This window comes from Pteronotus mesoamericanus, unplaced genomic scaffold, assembly GCF_021234165.1.
Source record: "Pteronotus mesoamericanus isolate MK-2021 breed Mesoamerican mustached bat unplaced genomic scaffold, CSHL_Meso_final scaffold_167, whole genome shotgun sequence".
Lineage (NCBI taxonomy): Eukaryota > Metazoa > Chordata > Mammalia > Chiroptera > Mormoopidae > Pteronotus > Pteronotus mesoamericanus.
In genome coordinates this window covers 27,031,073-27,053,777 of record NW_026555308.1, presented here as the reverse complement: position 1 = coordinate 27,053,777, position 22,705 = coordinate 27,031,073, and the positions used below count along the sequence as shown (strand labels likewise).

General features: G+C 40.3%; 2 protein-coding genes across 4 annotated transcripts in view; one reads left to right on the top strand and one right to left on the bottom strand.

Annotated features, from left to right (window-relative positions):
* The window catches only part of ALDH7A1 (aldehyde dehydrogenase 7 family member A1), a 43,283-nt gene extending 40,035 nt beyond the window's left edge, over positions 1-3,248 (bottom strand). Inside the window, exons 1-3 of the mRNA XM_054589884.1 lie at positions 3,009-3,248; positions 1,684-1,737; positions 800-865 (exon numbers count right to left, since the gene is read on the bottom strand). Of these exons, the coding sequence (XP_054445859.1) occupies positions 800-865; positions 1,684-1,737; positions 3,009-3,200 (312 nt within the window). The 5' untranslated portion in view covers positions 3,201-3,248. The remainder of the gene's footprint in view (positions 1-799; positions 866-1,683; positions 1,738-3,008) is intronic.
* Positions 3,249-8,159: 4,911 nt separating this feature from the next.
* Positions 8,160-22,364, top strand: PHAX (phosphorylated adaptor for RNA export). 3 transcript variants are annotated; one of them, XM_054589883.1, is made up of 6 exons: positions 8,160-8,274; positions 9,634-10,244; positions 13,009-13,129; positions 15,869-15,952; positions 16,140-16,189; positions 21,100-21,238. In XM_054589883.1, exons 1-5 carry the CDS (start codon positions 8,179-8,181, stop codon positions 16,176-16,178), a joined length of 951 nt encoding a protein of 316 aa, XP_054445858.1. In that variant the 5' UTR covers positions 8,160-8,178; the 3' UTR covers positions 16,179-16,189; positions 21,100-21,238. The 3 variants fall into 3 exon arrangements, with proteins under 3 accessions (XP_054445858.1, XP_054445856.1, XP_054445857.1); XM_054589881.1 differs by lacking the exon at positions 16,140-16,189 and having other exon boundaries at positions 21,100-22,364; XM_054589882.1 differs by lacking the exons at positions 15,869-15,952; positions 16,140-16,189 and having other exon boundaries at positions 21,100-22,364.
* Positions 22,365-22,705: the final 341 nt, after the last annotated feature.

The window sequence follows — 22,705 nt, the reverse complement described above, 5'->3', positions numbered from 1 at the left end:
CCCTGTGATAACTCAGAAGTAGATACACAAGGTCTTCACTCTTTACAGGACAGAGCACACTGAGTTGAAGTAATTTACCCAAGTGTAGCGCTGGGTTAGTCACCCGGGAGAGTCATGCAGCCTCAGGCCTAGAATTTTTGGTGGCAGACTAAAAGGATATTTAGGGTGAGGCGAGGGACAACTGGGAAGTCCAGGCTATCCCTGTTCTTTACTCTCCCCTCCTCCAGAGACTGGCCCTCCTCTAGTGACAGCTCGGCGGGGCCAAGCTCCAATCACAGTCCCTATATTTGTCATGTAACCCCTGATAGAGACAAAAGCCGAAGGAGGCAGAACCCACCTCAAAGCCTGATTAGACAATTGAGGAACTCCAGCCCCTGCCCTTTGAAAGAGGTGCCACCACTGCCCTGAAAACCAAAAATGGGGACCTCTTTCTCAGATACTCCCCACCCCATCCCCCGTAGAAGTGGCAGGGAGGGAGAAGTAAATGGGTATTTTTAGTATAGTTATCCTTGCACTTTGCTTAATTAAAAATTCAAGGAGCTTCAGTTGGTGAATAAAGAGTAGTCAACAGCATGAATTTATGCTACATCAGTAAGAGTTTTAATCCATTTAAAATGACCAGTTCACACTGAAGGTCAATTATGTAAATGGCACTATTCTAAGACTACAGCAGAGGAGATTGTCACAGCCCCCAAAGAGCTCCGGTCTCAGCAAGGGGGCCCTGACCTGCTCCTCCAATGTTTCTTTATCCCATTGGATTACAGTCAGTCAGTAATCATGCCACGGCCTCCATACTTACATCTGCCCAGGTACTCCATGCTTCCCTGGCCTTCTTTACAGTTTCTTCATAGTCAGCCATACTCGCCTAAATTAAGAATTGGGGAGTCAGGATGGGGTGGGAATAACAAAAAAGAAATTAAAAGAATTAATAAAAACAACCAGGAGGACCCCTGACCAGTGAGGCTCAGTTGGTTAGGTGTCATCCCCCAACACAAAAGGTCCCCAGTTCAATTCTTGGCCAGGGCACCTGCCTAGGATGCAGGCTGGGTCCCTGGCCGGGGCTCTCCAAGACTGATGTTTCTCTCCTCTTTCTCCCTCCCATCCCCTCTCTCTTAAAAGAAAAAAAAAAAGGCCGGGGGGGTGGGGCGGGGGCAGGTAAGGGAAGTGATGCTCTCCTAAGAACACACAGCTTATTTTTGGAAAAGAACTGGAAATCTCTGGGTAACACTAAGATTTGTGGTTTGAAATGATTTTCACAGCCTATGCTTCCAAAACCTTGCTGGAACCCAGTAAGACCCTTTAGAATCTACCTGTGCTTTTTAAAATGCTGATTCTCAAAGCCAGGTCCATTAGCCTCATCTGGAAACAACACCTGAGGTGTATTAGAATAGCAGAACCTCGGCCTCCAACCCAGATTTCAGAGGTCAAAACCTTCATTCTAATAGTCCCCAGGTGATTCAGAGGCAAGGCCCTTAAGGGGAATCTCTCTCTTCTTAAGTCCTTGCTGTGGTTCACTTTTTCTAGGGCACACACATCTCCATCCAAAGAGTGAACAGTCTCTCCCAGGCATTCTTAAGTGTCAATGAAAAAGAAACATTGTCCTTAGATTTTCTAATTGTATTGCTCTTAATCACTCCCACTAACTCCACGTAGGCTGTTTGCACGAAAAACAAAAGTACTTACTTGTCGAACTCTTGCTATTGGCTCATTGTTAGCAGGACAATAGGTTGTGATAACCTAAAAACAAAAAGACAATTGCCACATATAGAAAATGTAATCCTTTCCAAAATGGGGGGAACAGACCAAATGAGGGAAGAAAGAGGAAGAAGAAGAAAAATGCCTAAGATACAACATCCACACTTGGAATCTTAACTGCTGGTACAATTAAGCCACTCTACAGAGCTTTTCATTTTGACATAAACATTCAGAGCCACCTTTCTGCAAAACCCATTCTTGTCATCTAAGTATTAGGTCCATTAACAAAAGTGTTGTTTCGTCTTTTTACATTAACAGACCGAACTTGAGCTTTACTTATTCCTTCTCTCCCTTACTCTTCCCAGCCTCTGGTCATAAGGTAAAACAGCCAAAGCCAAACTATGGGAAAGACTGTGTCCACACAAATGGAAAAGGTCAACTGGAAAAAAAAAAAAAAAAAATCAAGGCATTTTTTTTTTTTAAATCACCTTCAGGAGGAAATATTTTATCCAAGAGCCTAATGATTAGATGCCATAAGGGAAAACAAACAACCAAACAGGAAACTATCAATTGGGGGGTGGGAGGAAGGGTATTAAAACCACTTGCATTTCCTACAGTTACCAAAAGGCAGATGTTTCCTCTAAAAAAGCAGGTTCATTATATAACATGCATAAAGCTTGTTGCATGTTATGTAACATATCTTTACAAAAGTTTTTATGCGACTCTCAAAAAAATCTAGACGGCAATTCCTTAACTTGAAATCGTATTCTCAAAAACGTTTTATTGAGCACGAATTGAGTGCTGGCCATGGTGTTGGGCTCTGTAAACTGAAAAATGCGGAAAAGCCGGTGAGAACATGACTGGATTTCAGGAGTCCGAGCTTGCAAACTCCAAAGGATTTCAGAAAAGCAGGTAATATAAAACTATACTGTAAAACGTTACCTGTGGCATGTCACATCTGAGGAACCACAATCAAGAACAAAATTAAGATAATTTCCACCGTCAAGCGTGCGGTATTTCTTACTACAGGTCGCATAACTCTGCCTAAGGTAAAGTTTTAAGTAAGCGTGAAACGTTTAAACCCAATCAGCTCCAATACGGCATCGAATCGACTCTCCATAGCACACAAGGGCCTAAAATTTGGGGGTACTTTTTACGGCACCCTACAAAAGAAAACTTTTGCTGTGGAGCATGGAAACTTCCCATCCAGTACAATCGCCTACAGCAGCAGTGGGGAGTCGGATTGAGCAGAGCCCGCCCCGGCCTCCCGGAGCGAACTGAAGCTGCAGAGATTTCCCGGGACGCCCGCATACCTCTCCCCGGCCGCCCCAGCTTCCATTATACACGCCCTCGTTTTCCTCGCGCAGCCCCAGCTCCTTCAGCCAGGCGTACTGGGGCTGATTGATGAGCAGAGTGGACATGAAGGCGGCAGGCCTGTTCCAAGGTCCTAAAAGCCTGCTCCCTCTTGCAACGTGCACACACAACTGGCGAGGTACGTGCCACATACTGACCCCGCGACGCGCAACGCGCCTGCGGCCTCGGGGGCTGCAGAAATACAGCCCCGCCCCCCGCCCGGGAGCTCCCATTGGGCAGGCCCGGCCCCGCCCCAGACACGCCTCCATCCCCCACCCCCACGCCTGCAGCCTCAAGGCCTGCTCGGGTCTTCACTCTGAGCTTCATTTTTAGGTCTCGAACAAAGTGGGTGCCACAGGGAAGAAACGAGAGGGCGACTGCCACCTAGTGAAAGACTCCGGAAACCGTGGCACCAGCTAGAAATTCTTTCCAGCAAAACACTGGCTCTCAAGTGCCATAGGTTACAGCAGGGCTTTTCAGACTATAATGAGTGTGCGATTACCTGCCCATCGTGTTAAACGCATATTCTGAAACCGCGATTCTGGGCTGGGGTCTGAAAATCAGCATTTCTAACCAGCTCCCTACTAATGGTGGCACTGCTGTTCCCTGGAATAACCAAAGGAAGAGTTTTGTTTGTTTGTGCTTGTTTGTTTGTTTGTTTGTTTTGGTGGACGGGGGAGAGGTTGGTTGTTTTCACTGCTTTGTTATATTGCAAATTAGAGTTTTCTAATTAATGAAAATGTTAAATCATGATACTTCCTTCTCAATATCCTGCCTGAGTACATTCTTGCATTTGAAGAACAAAGACAGTTTTGATGCGTTTTCTTCATTCTCAGTGCTTCTATCTTCCTGCAATATTCTTTCCACCACCACCACCCCACACCATCCTATTTCCCACCTAATTCCACAATAATGGGGCCTACCCTATAAAAGGGAAATACTAAGATCTCAATCTATATCTATATAAACACATCCTTATAAACCTACGTAGTCTTCCCACTGTGTCTTTGCCCTTGCTCTTCTCTCCACCTGTCAAACCCTTCCGTCCATCTCTGCGTTCAAGCTTGAGCTTTATCTGTTCCGTTATGGTACGAATAATTTCAGCAAATACTGGACATGTATCAAGCACCTACCAAGAAACCGTAGTAAATGCTGAATGGTGCTTCTGTTTGTAAATGTTATATTTTTCCCTGTGAAAGCAAATACCATCTCTGACTCATCCTTGCATAGCTCCACAATTCCCATTATACCAGGGTCATGTCCACCTATACGAGTGAATCAATGAACAAATGAACCTTTGAACATACTGTAATAAGCATGGACACCCTGTCTGGCATTGGTAATTTCTATCAACAACCCAGCTACCTTCTTCCATCTACCCCTGGGACTGAGACAGTGATTTTCTTCATTAAAAAATTTTTTCTTAGTTCTTGATTGAAGAGAGAGAGAGAGAGAGAAACACTGACATGTTGTTCCACTTATTTATGCAATTATTGGTTGATTCTTGTACCTGCCCTGACCAGGGATTGAACCTGCAACCATGGTGTATGGGGGACAACACTCTAACCAACAGAGCCAACTGGCCAGAGCATAATTTCCTTCATTTTATTTCTCAGACATTTTAACTGAGAATTTAATTGTTCTCACTTTCTGGCTGCCAGCAAGATTCTTTGTACATGTATTCCAACACCACACCCTTCCTTCTCTTTTCCTCATTTGATTAAAAAATGAAAAGACATTTAGAGGCACTAAATTTTAGGAGCAACACATAATGCCCTTAGGAAATGTTAACTTCCTTCTCTTCCCTAAGTCAAGGAGAGAAAAGTTCATGGCTGTCAGCCAGATCTGGGAAGATATTCACCAGCAAATGCCAATTTTGAAAATTAGGATCATATCTCTCTTCCACTTTTTTCAAAACTCAGTTCTGCCTAACAAGAGGTCAGGAAAAAATGAATTTTGATAAGACAGAGCAAGAGGAGATAAAATTAAATGAATCATATAAAAGCACATTTCATATATGAAAGAGAATTAAATGAATTATATGTGAAAGCTTATATAAAAACTGCAAAGCACTACAGAAATTTAAATGTACTGACTGAACTCAGGACAGCTTGAATTAATTCCATATTTAAAGTGGCAGAGTTTACAAATGGCCAATTCTGCTTTTCAAATTACTTGTCAAAGGCATCACAAAGGGGATTAAGACAAGGACTCTGGAATTACAGCACAGATATGAATAACCTGTGCTTAGGATATCCTCAGCAAATGCTAACCTTCTTCATTCTTCAAAGGTAGCTGGCCAGGGGCCAGAAGGATGTATCTTGAACATGTATCCTTGCCCCAAGGCCACAGTAAATTGGAGAAATCATCGTGACTGAGAATACAATTTCATTATTACAAACTGGGAACCTGACTTGTCAGAGCATGGGTAAGTCACGCTATTGTTCTGGACAGACTGATATTAATCCAGTTCACAAAAATTGATGCTACAACTAGAATGCTGGCTTATTATTTTATGGGAAAGATTATCTTCAGAAACCTGACCATTTACATCCTCTGATCAATTCATTCTCTTGCAGGACACTTACTACCTATCTGGTTGTTTAATGAGCCCAAAATTGAAAGAAGTGTTGTTGATTAACAATAAATGATTCCAGCCCTGGCTGGTGTGGTTCAGTGGATTGAGTGCCAGCCTGCAGACAAAAGGGTTGCTGGTTTGATTACCAGCCTAGGACACATGCCTGGGTTGTGGACCAGGTCCTCTGTAGGGGGCGCATGAGAGGCAACCACACATTGAAGTTTCTCTCCCTTTCTTTCTACCTCCCTTCCCCTTTCTAAAAATGAATATATCAAATCTTTAAAAAAAAAAAAAGATTCCAGTATGTATAATGGCATCAGGCTAAAACAGTCTATGTAATATGCAAATTAATTTATAGACTCAAAGCAATCCCAATGAAAATACCAGAATTGGCAAGCAGATTTTAAAGTGTAAATGGAAATGTAAAGGATCTAGAACAGCCAAAATAGTTTTGGAGAGGGGAACAAATTTATGTAATTTTAACAATTATTATAACAATTTTACAATTATTGTAAAGCTATAGCAATCAAGAAAGTTTCATATTGGTACAAAGATAGACATAAAGATCAATGAAACAGAGCAGAGAACCCAAAAATAGACCCTTGGATAAATAATCAATTCTCAGTGTAAGTATCAAGGAAACTGAATAGTCTTTTCAACAAATGCTGGTATAGTAATTGTATATTCACGTGTAAAAAAAAGAACCTTGACTTTTACTTTACACTATATAATTAACTCAAAATGGACAATGGACCTAAAGGCAAGAACTAAAATTCTAAAACATCTAGAGAAAAACAATGGAGAAAATATTTCCAAGGTTGGGGCAAAGGCGCTGTTCTATGCATTACATGATATTTAGTTGCATCCCCTACCACAAATTATAGCATGATTTTTGACCCCTACCTCACACCATACACAAATCACCATACACAAATCAATTCCAGGGAGATTGTAATTCTATGTAAGAAAAGTAAAACAATAAAGTTGTCTAAGAGTTAGGAGACCTGGAATCAAGACTCAGCTCTTTAATAGCTTAGCTGTGTAACCTCTCTTCATTCCTCCAAAATAAGGAATTGGACCAGGTGATTTTTAAAATTTCTTTATATGTAGCCCTGGCTGGTGCTACATAATCCTGGGTGGATTGGGTGCCAGTCTGTGAACTGAAAGGTTGCCGATTCCATTCCCAGTTGGGGTGCGCGCCTGTGTTGCAGGCCGGTCCCCAGTTGGGGTCATGCAAGAATCAACCAATTGTTTCTCTTGCACATTGATGTTCCTTCCTCTCCCTCTCTTTCTCCATCCCTTCTCTTCTCTCTGAAATAAATAAGTAAAACCTTTTAAAACAATAAAATTCCTTTATATGTCTTAAATTCACATTTCAAAAACCTATATTCATTATTTTCCATACAGTCTGGAAACATATCCTAAGGAAGTAATAAAACAAGTTTGCAAAAATATGTTAACTGCAAAATTGGCTACAGACTCAATGTACACTGTCAGAGGCTAAATACGTAATGGCATCTCCATGCAATGGAGTACTGGGGAGTCATTAAAATGGAAGTAGACCTTTGTATTTAGGTATATAAAGGTGTCCAGGATAAATTGCTATATTGTTTATTTCTTTAAAGAAGATTACACAATAATAAGATCCCCATTACGTAAAAAAAAAAACTCAATAAATATTTCTTGATCACCTATTATATACAAGCAGTCACTGGGAAGGACACTGGGAGAAACAACACTGAATAAAAGCAAAAGACATTTTAGTGGGAAACTCAAAGAATTAAACAAATATACATGTGACTGTTAATGCTATCAAGAAAATAAAAGGGTTGGAGTGACAATTGAGGTTCCTGTTTGGGGGGTGGTCGAAGAAACCTCTCTGAGAAGATTGCATTCAATCAGAAACCTGAATCATGGGCAAAGAATACGGTGTTCAGGATGTTGGAGGTGACTGCCTGGCAGCAGAAACAGCACCTGAAAAAGCCTTGAACCTGGAAAGAACAAAGGCGCCTGAGCAACAACGGGAGCAGCGCCAACGCAGCTGAAGAGCTGGAAAGCTGGAGGGGGCACAGGCGCAGGCCAGGGGTTTGCCATGCCAGGGGCTCGGGCCTTATTGTGTAGAGGGAAAACCCCGGGAGGTGTGAGCAGGGCAGTGACTGCAGGTAATAGCTTGGATTGCGCAGGAGCAAGAATGGAAGTCGAACATCGGGCATCCAGGCGAAGGAATGAAGCCAAGGAAGAACCCCCGATGATCGCTGTCTGTGCACAGATGGAGGTTTGCACGAAAACCAAGTTTGGAAGAAATCGCGCCAAAGTGATCGGGAAGCAGAGGATACATTTTCCTGGAGTAGTGCAACTGACTAGTTTGCAGTGATAGCGGGTATCCGTCAGCCTTGGGCCCGCATCCCGGCAAAAGACGCCCGTCCCGCCACACAGACACAGAGGCAGCCGGGGTGGGAGCAGCCCCTCGCGGGGGCGCCCGAGATGCCGCCGGGCGGACCTTCCCGCCGCTGCGCCGGAAGTGCTCTCCTGATTGGCAGCGCCACGGGAACATGGCGCAGGAGACAGGCGACATGGAAGATGGACAGCTTTCTGACTCGGATTCCGACATGACGGTTGCACCCAGCGACAGGCCGCTGCAGGTGCCGGTGAGCGTGAAGGACGGGCGGGTGGTTCTGTGCCCCGCGCACAGAGCCCGGGTTGCGAGGCGGCCTTTGCGTGGGTAGCGACTGCAGGCCCTGCATATCCTGGCCCGGCATCTCGCTAAGAGGAGGTACCCTCGGGGCTTGCGGCCTCCGAGAAGCCGGTGTGCTGCTGTTTCTTCTCTGCCCACCATGAGCTGCTTGTTCGTTTTCTAAACTCACCGAGTTCCCCACTCCATCGCTGCTAGGGTGTCCCGGAGGGGACACCGCCCTAAACAGCCTACGGAGCTCATTTTCGCCCTGAGCCTATAGGGAGATTGAGAATTAGGGATGAAATTCATTACTTGCTCAGGGGCCTGGTCTAAAATATTCCCATCGAACCTAGCTTTGTCAGGCGACCGTAGGGCACTATTTTTGTATTGGTGTCCCAGTTTTCTTAATGGGAGGTCGTCTTGACCCTCGTACTGAATAGCAAGGTCTCTGAAAGGGCTTTGGCGCCAGGCTGCCCGCTGCGAATTCTAGCGCCGTAGGTGTGGGAGCTGGGGCAGGTTACTTAGCCTAACGCCCCCGTCGATAGACCAAGAAGGAGAGTACTTACGCCATTGGTAGGATGGTGGTTGGGAGTCAGTGGAGCATACAGCCTGAAAAATGTTAGCTGCCATTATTGTTTGAAGAGAGGAAGACTACCTAGTTGACTTAAATCACCCCCGCCCTCATCTCTAGCATAAAATAGCTCAACAGATACTTTAGTGTTCAGTACCAAAAGCAAAGGTGATTCTTTTTGCGTATAAATGATACCAAGGTATTTTGTTTTTCAGTCTCTTCCAAGTTGTTTTACATAGATTGACCCATGACTTGGTAAACTTAATGCCATGGGCTCTGCTATTGACAGATACTATGTCACAGATTCCTACTCATAGTTTACGATCTAATCTAAAGGTATAGTCACAAAATTGAAAAGGAAGTTAATGTTTCAATGAATGAAAAGGCATCTTTGGAAAGAAAGAAATTCTGTTTTAACTGCTAGTAACAATTATTGTATATGTCATTTTCAAACATTCTGGCAATGACTGAAAAGAATGAAAATCTTTAAAGGTGAGAATGAAGGGCTTTGGTAATTTTTTAGAAGGAGGACTTAGAACTAGGGTCTGCATTGGTTATAGAAATAAGAATTTGTGCCTTTAAAATTGGAAATTCCATGTGGACCTTTAGAAAAGTAGGGACTGAATTGGTTTCAGAGATATTTTTGAAAATCAGTTCTACAGAATGGTCCGGCGGAGTCCCTAAATAATTTATTTTTAAATAGCACATGGTGGGTGGGTTTGATGTGTTTCGTGGAACTGATTTACTTCCTTTCTCTTGCAGAAAGCACTAGGCGGGGACAGTGCAGCGAGGCCCTTCCAGGGCACTGCGGCAACCTGTGCCCCAGTCTCCCACTATCGGACTGTTAAAGGCGTGGACTCCAGTGAAGAGAGTTGTTCTGATTCAGATGATGATAGCTCTCTTTGGAAACGTAAGCGGCAGAAATGTTTTAACCCCCCTCCCAAACCAGAGCCTTTCCTGTTTGGCCAGAGCAGCCAGAAGCCACCTTTTGCTGGAGGGAAGAAGATTAACAACATATGGGGTGCTGTGCTGCAGGAGCAGAGTCAAGATGCAGTGGCCACTGAACTTGGTATCTTGGAAATGGAAGGCACTATTGACAAAAGCAGACAATCTGAGACCTACAATTATTTGCTTGCTAAGAAACTTAAGAGGGAGTCTCAGCATACAACAGAATTAGACAAAGAGCTAGATGAATATATGCAAGGTGGCAAGAAAACAGACTCAAAGGAAGAGGAAAATGGGCAAGGTCATCTCAAACGGAAACGACCTGTCAAAGACAGACTAGGGGATAGACTAGAAATGAACTATAAAGGCCGGTATGAGATCACAGAGGACGATTCTCAGGAGAAAGTGGCTGATGAAATTACTTTCAGGTGAGCATTTACATTTTTCCTAAAAATGAGCATTTGACCAATTATCTTCCGTTTATAGGAAATAAAGTAGGATTCACATACATTAATAATAATGTTACTTTTTAAGATTTTTTTAAATTTAAGGAATGAACTCTAGGCTTATTTGGTTATATGAATATATTTGGATTTTATTAAATTTGGACAGGCTAATAGAATAATTCTGCAAACTTCTATGAAATTCAAAGTAACTCTTCATTTGTTGCTATAGAGCTGTTCAGATAAAAACATACCTTTTTAAATTGTGTGGGGGGGGTTTTGGGGTTTTTTTTTTTTAAGTATATTCAAGTAGCCATAACTTTTTTGTTACTTGATTGAGGCATATTGTATATCTGATAATATTTACCCATTTCAAGTGCTGATATTTTTGTAAATTTGTCAGTTGTTTAGCCTCACTATAAACCACTTTTAAAACATTTCCATCTCCCCCAATAAGATCCCTCCTACCCGTATATCCATTTAAAGTTAACCTCTGTTCCCATCCCCATATAACTGCTAATCCACTTTCTGTAGTTATATATTTGCATTTTCTGGACATTTCATCTTAATAGAATTATACAACATGTGGTCTCTTGTGCTTGGCTTATTTAATGCAATGTTTTATTTATTGGGTTGGCCAAAATTTCATTTATTTTTTTCTGTAAAATAAAAGACACATTTTTCATTTTCACCAATAACTTTATTCATTTGGATATTTTGAGTATGTCAGCTATCTCCCACTATTGGTTTCTAGTGGGTAGAGGCCAGGGATGCTGCTAAATATCCTCCAATGCATAAGGCAGCCCCACAGCAACGAATTATTTGGCCAAAATGTCAATAGTACCAAGAAACTTTGCAAACCTCTTTTGACTTCTTCGATCAGTCACAGCACCTTCTTCATACACTGCACAAATTATTTTTGAATTTCAGTTACGTTTCTATCTTTCTTGAAATAAGCACAATATATCAAGTATCTGCTTCCATCTTCAATATTAAAATGGCTGCACAAAAAAATTACAAATTTGGTAGGTGTTTTTTTAAATGCACGCTGATGTGACAACTGTCACAATACAATATAACAAAATTGTTTCAAATGAAGTTAAAAACAAGCACTACTAGAGCCATTGTGCAGAAAAAATGTAACAGACTTTTTGGCCAACCCAATATTATACACAGATACACATGTGTATTGAATGGCTATTCAACCTTTTGGCTACTCTGAATGTTATGGACTTTCACATGCAGATCATTGGCCATGTATTTGCTTTCTTTCTCTTTTTTAAAGATTTTATTTATTTATGGTTAGAGAGAGGGTAAGGGAGGGAGAAAAGGCGGAGAGAAACATCAATGTGCAAGAGAAACATCAATCCTACCCATAGTGTCTCACATGGCCCCAAGCCAGGGACCTGGCCCTCAACCCAGGCATGTGCCCTGACTGGGAATCAAACAGATAACCTTTCAGACAATATTCCAACCTACTCAGCCACACCAGTCAGGGCTGGACATGTATTTCCGTTTCTCAGGTAAATACCTTGGAGCAGAATTGCTTGATGTAAATACCATCTCTTGTATTTCTAACAAGTTCAGTTTTTTTTTTTCACTTTTCATTAGCTCTAAATCACTAATGAACAGTGTAACAAATTTGAAAACAAATATGGTTTCAGAGTAATATAGCTAGTAGGAAAACAAGTATTTACCTTCCAGGCATGCCTGTCAACACTAGTACTGGATTTTTTAAATACTGAGGAAGTTTGGAATTTGAGTGCTGGAAAGGAACTTAGAAATTTCATAAACCAAAAGCCTGCACTTTATAGACATGGAGACTGAGGCCCAGTAGTTGTGTAGCTTGCCCAAAGTTGCAAATTAGTAAGTATCAGACCTGGAACTAAACTCACGTCCCTCTGTTGCTAGTTTAGTGCTCTTTGGGCTGCCTCTTGGTGAGAAGAAATGCAGGAAGCCAGGTCTGGTTAGGGGAGTGGTTGCATTTCTGCAATGTTAACCCTCCTTCATTTCTGGAATGTGGGCTCTGATGTTACTTAGGTTCCCAATGCTTTTACCTCTGGGTGGTAAAGTGAAAATAATGGCACCTATTTCATAAGGTCATTGAGAGAATGAACTGAAACAAACAATGAACATAAAGGAAGTTCTTAGGATTATGCTGTAATAAGCCATCAGTAAATGTCAGCTATATCCTTTATTCTGAAGTAGGGAAAAATCCTATCCATTTTAAAGGCCCCAGATATCTCTGAAGGCAGGAGCGCTAACTTGCAGGCGTAATAATTTTTTTTTCCTGTTCTTTTTTGTGGTGGTTGGGGTAGGGGGTAGATGTGGCGGTGGGGATGGAGTAGGGTTGGTGGGGGTGGTAGTGGTGTCAGGCTTCATAATTCAAAGCTAGTTTATGTTTGTTACTTGTTTTGACAAGAGTGGACTGGTTTTATCTTTTGCTTTTAGGCCTGCATTCCTCTTGGTATACGTGTACATTTATTTCAAAATTCACTATAATCCAATAAAGCAAAGTGAAGAGGCCAGTTCTGAGAGTTGAGATGGAACCCTAAGGTTACTGCTCCTTGGGTGACCCAAGATAGGAATGTTTCCATGCCATTGATTTCCAGGTTAAATATTGAAGATTTTGAAAAGGAAATGTTATTAGAATAGGATTTTCATTCTAGTTGAGGACTAAACTGAAGACTAAGCTAGATTTATTCAACTTTATACAACAAATAATATTGCTCTATTTGTTTCTTACCAGGTTGCAGGAACCAAAGAAAGATCTGATAGCCCGAGTAGTGAGCATCATTGGGAACAAAAAGGCAATTGAACTTCTGATGGAAACTGCTGAAGTTGAACAAAATGGCGGCCTTTTTATAATGGTAAGACTAACAGCTTCGTTGTTTCTACTTTGAATTGTGCTTCGTATGGTTTGTTTTTTTGTTTGTTTGTTTTTTTACAAAACAAACTTGTCTCTGTTGAATCACAAACTCACCATTAGTTATTAGTTTGAAATTTTAAAAAACTTAACAACCATGAAGACAATAAAAAATTAAGTTCATCAGTTTTAATACTTTACTTAGAAGAAACGTACACAAATGGAGGCCTGTTGGTGTGCAGACGACACACTAACCTGGGAGCTCATATTTTAAGAACATGGGATTTGGAGTTAGAGGGTCCTTGTGTTGAGTTCTGGGTCTGCAACATACGAGGTGTGAGATTTGGCTAAATCATTTGACTTCTCGGAGCCTTAGTCCCCTTGGCTGTAAAATGGGGATTAATCCTGTGTTGTGCGGATGAGTTAAGATGCTGCATGTAAAGTGGTTGTCACAATGCCCAGTACTTAGCAGTGGGGAACAGGAGTGTTACTTTAGGTTCGTTTAATTCACACATTCTTGAGAAGTGCTTCTTGGGGACAAAAGAAAAAAATTCTTATGCAAAAAGCATAATAGATACATAGTATATCTGTGAGTACTAAAATTTCATGGGTAGTAGTGATGGATAGGGGAAAAAAAAGTTCAAAATCCCTACAGTGGGGGAAGCAGTAATGGAAAAAGAAGGTTAAAAAACACTTGACTGTTTCAGAATGGCAGCAAGAGCACTTCCGGCCAGGGCCGGATCACAGGGAGCAGCAGTTTATCCCATGAAGTGATTCTGCAGATCTCATTTAATTCAGCTTTCACCTCCAGGCGAGGATGAAGTTCGAATGGCTTCTTAGTTGCTCCACGGTGTTGGGCCTGGCGCAAGGGGAGCGCAGCCGCTGGTCGCTGGTCACTGCTCCTTGTGGTCTGGGCAACAACGGCCTCGGGCAGGGGGGCGGGGCTGTCAGAGCGTGGCGCTCCGGGATCTGAGGGTACCGCCCGGGGCCGCTGAGATGGGCCCAGGGACTCTGACGCCCACAGAGCACTCCCAAGGGTGTCACAGATGGAGGGAATAAACACCAGTCATTGAAACACTTCTCTGTTTGCCAGGAGAGGGGCTGTGGCACATCCCTCTAGTGGGGAAGGCCCTGAGGGAGTCCCTTTGTTCGAAGGCTTTTATTGAAAAGGTTATCAGTGGAGCCAGGTAACAGGAATGCACAGGTTATCTCATTACAGCGGTATGTTAATGTTTACAGAGAATGGGTGATGTTTTGAAGAAAACAAATGGCAGGAACACACCGATTTACGTGGGTCTTACGTGGGTCGGAGAGAAGACTAGTAAACTTGAGAGATGACTAAGCCTGAGAGCATAGCAAACACAAGAGCGCCCAAGGGTATAGGGTTAGGGTCTGTGAATATTGTAAATTTCCTTCCCAGCCTGAGCTGGCTAGAGCCTCTGAGGGAAGAACAAAGCACACTTTAAGGAATTTACTTTTAGGCCTTATTTCCCTGGGAACCACCAAATGTGGTTTAAGACTGACTCCAGTATTATTTCGAGCCTCGGGGGGCAGGCGACGGGGGTGGGGGGCACCAAGAGACAAGGAGACTGCTTTCAGATAGAATGAGGACTCTGGCCATGTCCAAGCCAAACCGAGGGGTGCAGCATTTTGCCCTTTCTCCGTGTCCCTCAATTTCTCGTCTGCTTCCCATACCAGTCAATGACTGGCTTAAGTCACCCCTCCATCAAGGGGTCTTACTCATCATCAACCAGCGACCATCACAGGACCAAGCAGAGAGTCAGGAGCTTACGCCCCTGCCAGAGGGGACAGGTTATGTCTCCTCAAGGGCCTGTTTCTCCAAGGCCTCCTGATTAGCCTTGGGGCCCTCCCGCCTGTGGGTGGGGTTACAGTTCTGAAACCTGACTGGGTGTTTCCCAACACCACAGGAGTCTGAACCGTAATATCACAAGAGAGTAAATCAACTTTATGCTCTGGAAACCAATTAGAATTGACAGCATTGGCTGAGCAAACAGCCTGTGAACATAGATTTCTGAAGTCAAAACCAAAACAAATTCTAACAGTCTTGAATGTACTGGCCCCTGGTTTGTGTCATTGTTAAGGTGCTTTGATTTTCATCTATTAAAGTTATAGATTCATCAGGTTTTTTTAAGATTTTATTTATTTTTTTAGAGAAAGGGTAAGGGAGGGAGAAAGAGGGCAAGAAACATCAATCAGTTTCTCTTATGTGTGTCCCAATTGAGAGACATACTCTGCAATCCCGGCATGTGCCCTGACCAGAAATTGAACCAGCGACCCTTCGCTTTGTGGGACAGCACCCAACCAACTAAGCCACATCAGTCAGTGGAGTTTATCAATTTATCAATTTTTTTAATTTGATTGTAATGTAATAAAACTTTACATTCCAGTGAGCTTATGCAAATCTATTGAATGATGGGAACGTGCAAGTCCAAATTCACTTCTTTCGATGTGTGCCAGTCACTGTTTTAGAAACATGAAGCTTATGTTGTAGTGGGGGTGGGAGGGAGACAGTCTATAAAAAATAAATACAATATCTTCAAATATATTAGAAAGGCTAAGTGCTGTGGGAAAAGAAATAGATCAAATGTAGGTATAGAGGAGGGCATTTCAGTTAGACTGGCGTAGTTACAGTGGACCTTATCACCTTAGGCATGTCTCTTTTTAAGATGGGGCATTCACGGGAAGGATCGATGCAGTATATTTTTTCTGTTTCTTTCTGTAGAATGGTAGTCGAAGAAGAACACCAGGTGGAGTTTTCCTGAATCTCCTGAAAAACACTCCCAGTATCAGTGAAGAACAAATTAAGGTAAAAATGATAATGTTCTTGATTTTTAAGATCCATAATAATTAGACTTCCAGTCAGCCTCCGGCTTCATTTTCTACTAATTTCATCAACTGCTCTGCCTTAAATTGGCCAATTTTGTCACAGTCTAATTTCAAGAGAAACTTGTGCCTTTTGTAAAGCTCTGCCTTTTCTTTTCCTTGTTTTTCAGAGCCAAGAGCAAGATTTCTTTTATGGCAACTTTTCCTAATTTCTTAGCACGTAATTATTTTTGTACCCTCCTACAATTTTTATTAATGAAAAATGTTAAATATGCAGAATAAACAAGAGAACAATAGGATGAGAACTCATATATCCTCCATCTAGATTCAGTGGTTATTGATAGTTTGTCATTCTTACTTTACTATACAATTTTTTTTTTTTTTGGTACTATTTGGAAATAAGTAACATGATACTCATCCCTAATTATTTTAACAGACCTCTCTCAATAATAATGACAATACCCTACATAGCCATACCTAAAAGAAATAAAAACAATTTTATAATATCATTCAATTTCTAAATATTATTCCAATATCCTGAATTGTCCCAAGAATATATTTTAACCCTATTGTCCCCCAAACCAGGATTCTGTCCAGATTTTCATGTTCCATTTGTTATATTTTTCTAGTCCCACATTTTCCTCTATGATTTAGACCTTTTGAAGAGTCCAAGATGGTTATCTTAAAGAATGTACTACAGCCCTGGCCAGTGTGGCTCAGTTGGTTGGAGCGTCATCCTGTAACTGAAAGGTTACAGGTTTGATTCCTGGTCAGGGCACACACCTCGGTTGCGGGTTCGATCTCCGGTCTGGGAATGTAAGGGAGGCAACCCGTCGATGCCTCTGTCTTGCGTCAGTGTTTCTCTTTCTCCCTTCCTCTCTCCAAAGCAATGAAAAAATGTCTGCGGGTGAGGATTTAAAAAAAAAAAAAAGAATGTACTACATTCTGGTGATTGTCTCCTGGTGGATTTTTGTTCATTCCTCTATCTCCAGTGTTTCTTTTTTGTTGTTATTCCGTCATGGTTGTCCCGCCTTTTCCCCCAGTGCTCTCCCCTGCCCCAGCCCCTCCACCCACAGTCAGTCCACCCCATTGTCCGTGCCCGCGGGTCTTCTATTCGGGTTCCTTTGCTTGCCCCTCCACTATTTCTTATACACTAGAAGCTAAGCACTTCAGTTCCTTTAATCCTTTTTGTGTTCCTAGAATGTTTTATATGGGAATTCTACAATGTGGATATTTCACACCTCAAAATTTGTTATCTTTTAATTTGTTAGTTAAGGAACATGATTTTCATTTAGTAGATATGATCAAGAATTCTAACTTCTTATGTTGGAAAAATGTGTACACATGCAACACAGCAGATATATTTGAGAAGTGTTATATTCTCTTTATTGTTAGAGTGATAAAAGTAATAGGAATATGTTTTAGCCATACTAATTATAATGCTAATGATACCATACATAAAAGCCATTTTTCTTGAGCTGATGTGAGAATATTTTGCATCTGCTCAATGTTGGATTTTTTCCCTTCAGTTTTCTGGCTGTTCACTTCCAAGTCACTTCTTAAAGGTCAGTTATTAAAATTACTACAGGAAATGTTACTGTTGTTGCACATGAAATCTGTAGTCAGTAAATTTTTTTTCTTATTGGAACAGTTATTTTGATAACAAATTTGTAACAATGTACATTTCCTTAGAAGCATAACTATTAAGTGGCAGAACAGTTTATGCCTTACTGTTCTCCCACCTCCCACAATATAATCCCTGATAAATAGCATGTACTTAGAAGGAGCATTTTTCTTGGGTTTTCGTTTGATAGCAAAATGTCAGTCTTTTCAGAGAAATAGCATGTGATGAATACAATTCTCTTAAGATTGAAAATCTGAGTTTTAATCTTAAATTGCCATTTACAGATCACTTGCTCTCCCTTGGCCTCTATTTTCTCATCTATAAAATGGGGACTTTAATATGTGTACTGCCTATTTAGCGGTGCTGTAAAAGGATTAAATAAAATATCTTTTTTATTTAAAGCTTTTTGTAAACAACTCAACAAAAGAGAAGAAAATAGCATATTTTCACCGTTAGGCTGGCACTGGCCAAATATTTTTATGGCTTAATATATACCACGGGCTCTCAAAGTGGGTGTTGCCCTGTTATGCAAATGAAGAGTGATAAAAATGTTATGCCTAGGATCACACAGAACACTGACTTAAAACCTATGTTGTTTTCACTGAATCACGTGTCTTTGAAATTCAGTTTCTCTAACTCATTATAGAGAAGGGGATTTTAATGTTAGGTTTTTATGTTAAACTACCAGAAACATTGCATTACATTAACAAACAATGGAAATCTTTGGAATATCTAATAATAGAGGAATGTTGAACTATAGGGACATTCTTTTATTCAAGGAAGGAAGAGAAACATCAGTGTGCTGTTCCATGTTATTTATGCGTTCATTGGTTGCTTCTTGTACGTTCCCTGACCGAGGACTGAACTTGCAACTATGGTATTACCAGGACGATGTTCTGACTAACTGAGCCGTGGCCTCTGAGGGCCTTCTTAAAAGGACTGTGCTGTAGCCTCTATTTTTGTGAAGCAGTTTTAAGAAAATGAAAAAAATGCAATGATACTGAATTTTTTTAGGAGGTAAAGTACAAATTTATAAAGAAAAAGAGGCATGGGACAATAGATTGGTATGTAAAACACCAAATTGTTACCAATGATTTGGTCATGAGGGATTATAAATGTCTTGACTTTTAAGATTTTGTCTGTGTTTTTCCAAATTTTCTATGTTGCATAGACAGAGTACCTTTCTTATTAGAGGAAAAGACCCGAAGACAAATAGAATTTGATTGTAGGAAATTTCATATGCCGCCTAAATGATTATGTTATTCTTTTTAATTGTCATATTGCTAAAAATTGCTTGAGTTTCCAAGTTTTTGCAGACTGCAGAAGTGCGCCTGCTTTCCTTTTTCCTATTTGATTTTGTTTTATATGTGATCTTACACATTTAATTTTTGTTTTAGAAACTACAAAGTTTGTGAAGATGAAAAGAGTAAGAATAGTTAAGTTGGGGTTTTTTTTTTTAAAGCTCAGCTATAATGGTCTCTCTCTGCAAGCAGAATAGAGTTCAGGTTCTTACCCCAAAGTTAAGTATATAGAGATATGAATGGGAGGGGAAAAGTGCTCCCAGGTTATCTGTTGTCTGCATTGGTTGTAACAGCTTAAACAACGTGTTACAACAGTGTTTCTTTGGGCCATCCCCCAATTCTGTTTCAATTCATAACCCACGAGAGTGGTGTTTCGTTTTAATAAGGCTTGCCATATTTGGAGGGAAAGGGAATCTCATCATTTTACTTAGTGTTGCCAAGCATTGTACTACTTGGAATTGTTTTTATTAAGATGCTTGGATGTGCTTCCACATAAAATGAAAATACTTCTGCATGTAGCTTCTATCTGTCCACCTGAAGGTAAGTAGATGCTTGAAAAAACTGTGAATTATCCATTTTTGTGAAGGTAACATAACAGGGCTTAAGTATATGGATTTGGAGAAATCATAGATGGGTTAAGAGTTGATACCTTCACATGTTAGCTCTGTAATCTTATGCCTCACTTTCCTCATCTGAAGAGAAGGATAATACCTGCCTCTTAAGGTTCATGTGAGAATGCGAAATGTGTAAACTTCTTTGCATAATTCCTGGCATGTAAAAATGTTCATTCAGCAAATGGTAGCTAGCCTCATTTTCCTCTTCATTCACCTTTTTTGTTCTTCCAGAACTTTTGTCACGTAAGTAAGTATCCACTTCCTTCAGCGGCAGTCCCTCCTCATTTCTTTAGCAAATATTTTTATTCCTTCTCTTCATTAAAACACTCATATTCTGAAGCTTTCCCTTACTCCCTTAATATCGGGGTTCCTTACTTCTTCCTCCGCTAATTGTGTGCTGCTTGTAACAATTCAGCATAAATTTTAGGAGAGGGCCCCTTTTATGTCACCTTCCTCCATAGTGCTTTTTATAAACGACAAGGGATATGCACTTTATGTGCATTAAAAATACAATAGGGCCTGGCTCAGCGACAGCTTTTAGGAGTCCCTTCCCAGAAGATAGTAGGGTGTCAATGTGTCCTGCCTATACTAGCCTCTGTTTTAAACCTTTGGACTCTCTCTGTCTTAGAAGAGTCATTTTGGCCTTCTCTTTAGATCCCTGACCTACTTTTTTTTGTACCCTCTGAAACCACACTTACCCAGCTGTAACAAGTTTTCCAGATGTTATTTTATGTTCTCCATGTACTGTTTTAATGGTAATATATTTTCTACCTGAAAAGGTCGCATCCGCGGGTAATTTTTTGCCTTTCAGGGGACATTTGGCAATGCCTAGAGAGAGTTTTCCTATCCCAGCCTGGGGGGGAAATGCGGCTGTGGTGGTGGGCAGAGGCCAGGCGTGCTGCCGAACGCTCTGCGGGACACACAGGCCGTCCCTCGCAGAGCCAGCCGGCTCGAGCTTCCGCTACCACCAAGGCTGAGAAATACTAAAGAATCACTTTCATACTATAGAATCCTTTTTCTGCATCCTGAAATGTTATTCCAGTGCTGACTTATTTTTATGCCTTGTAATAGAAGTTTTTGACAAAGATTTACATTGGCACACATGAATGACAGTAATGTTGTTTAGGGATAGGATTGTTCTTTCATTGTGTAGATTACATCATCATACTTAGTCACATAATTCAGGAATGACTCAATTTCTTAGTATGTGCAATCACATATGGTTAAGGTATTTCAAAGAAAATCTTTATTCCAAAGATTTCTGTTTCGTTGTGATGAATTTTATTTCATTTAAATCCTAAATCATATGATTTTCCTACTGTATCTTTCCATTTAGAAATCTTTAATTTCAGAGATGATGTGTTACGGTATAATATGCATGGGCCCTCAACCTAACACTAAGTGGAGTTTGAATCTTTGCTTTATCCTCTTGCAGTGGGGACTTGTTTAACATCTTGGACTCTGTCTAATTATGAGTCTAATAATAATGGCTTGTTTTTGTGAGGAATGGAAATAATGTAAAGAGTCTGCCTAGTAACAAACTTTTAATAAATGGTAGTTCTTATTTACTAAAGTTTTTCCTTTATTGTAGGACATTTTCTACGTTGAAAATCAAAAGGAATATGAAAATAAAAAAGCTGCTAGGAAAAGGAGAACACAACTGTTGGGGAAAAAGATGAAACAAGCTATTAAAAGTCTAAATTTTCAAGAAGATGATGATACGTCACGAGAAACTTTTGCGAGTGACACAAATGAGGCCCTGGCTTCTCTCGATGAGTCACAGGAAGGACATGGAGAACAAAAGCTGGATGCAGAGGAAGCCATTGAGGTTGACCATTCCCATGACCTGGACATTTTTTAGTACATTTTGAGGAATAAACCTTTCTAAATAATATTGTAATAAACCATTTCTACTGAATTGCTTTGTTTAACTTTGCACTGATAAACATGAAAATCTGGAGAGAAAAACCTGTATTCTTGTTTTAAATAAAATTGAATATATGATGAGATGAATGCAATTGACAGAAGCATTTACAGTTTTCTCATGTCTGGCAAAATATTTAATGGTAGCAGAGCATTTAATTTCTCAGTCTGTTGCATGTGCAAATTATAACTAGTTGATAATCAGTTTTGTCCAGGTCATTATAACATGCCATTCAAAGGTTTGTTCTTTTTCTGATTTATATTTGCAATGAATTATGACCTGTTTCAAAACATTCCATTAAAAAATCTTAATGAGACATAAATTTTTAAACTGTTACAAATGCATCCAAATTTAGCTTGTCTGTGTTCTAAGAACTCTTAGGCGTTTTTAAGAAGTGATTAAAATTCAGATAGGTTTATACTGATAGCTTTTCCACTTGTTTGTTTGTCCAGAAATAAACAAAACAGCAGAAGCTCTTCAAAGATGTACTGATTCATAACTTTAACTTTGTTTTGTCTTCTCTTTTTGTTGTTTCTAATTTAACTTTGTTTTTGATTCACTAACTTGGTCATATACTCAATATTGAATGTGAACCAACAAGTGTGATTACCATGTATATTTAATTTTTTCAATGGTGGCCTGCCTAAGACTGTTTTACCTTATGTTAAGGAAGTATTACAAATGTCACATCTGCATGCATTTTCAAATTATTCATTTTTATTGAAGGAGGAATAAACCTTCTAAAGGTAGGTTACTTAAGATGTTCCAAGAGTTGACTATAGTTTACAAAATAAATTAAGCAAAAATATGTAGGACGCAATTACAAACTATTCTTTCCAGGCAATGTACTTGAACTCAGTAGTTCCTGAATACATGGTCATTGAAGTTGGATTTAAGGATTTAAGTGGGGAAAGAAGAGGAAAATCGTTATTGGTTGCTTTGTATTCATAAAGAATGCAAAAATAAAATTAGTTTTGGCAGTCCTTAATGAAATTCAAGTGACTTTTTTTTTCCATCTTAAATATGCTTTCATGAAGTTATAACCAAAGAAAGAAAAATATTTAAAATAGGTAACTGAATATTGGCCCTGAGATTATTTATGAGAGGTGGTTTTAAAAGGTATAGTTCTTTAGGAAGGATAATCATTCAGAAATCTAAATGCCACATCTTCAGATAAACAGTGCTGATTTTTCTAGTGAAAGTTACAGTTTCTGATGAGCATTAACGCCTGAGAGGCCACGTCGTTAAACAGATTGTTCCTGTCCCTTTCCCC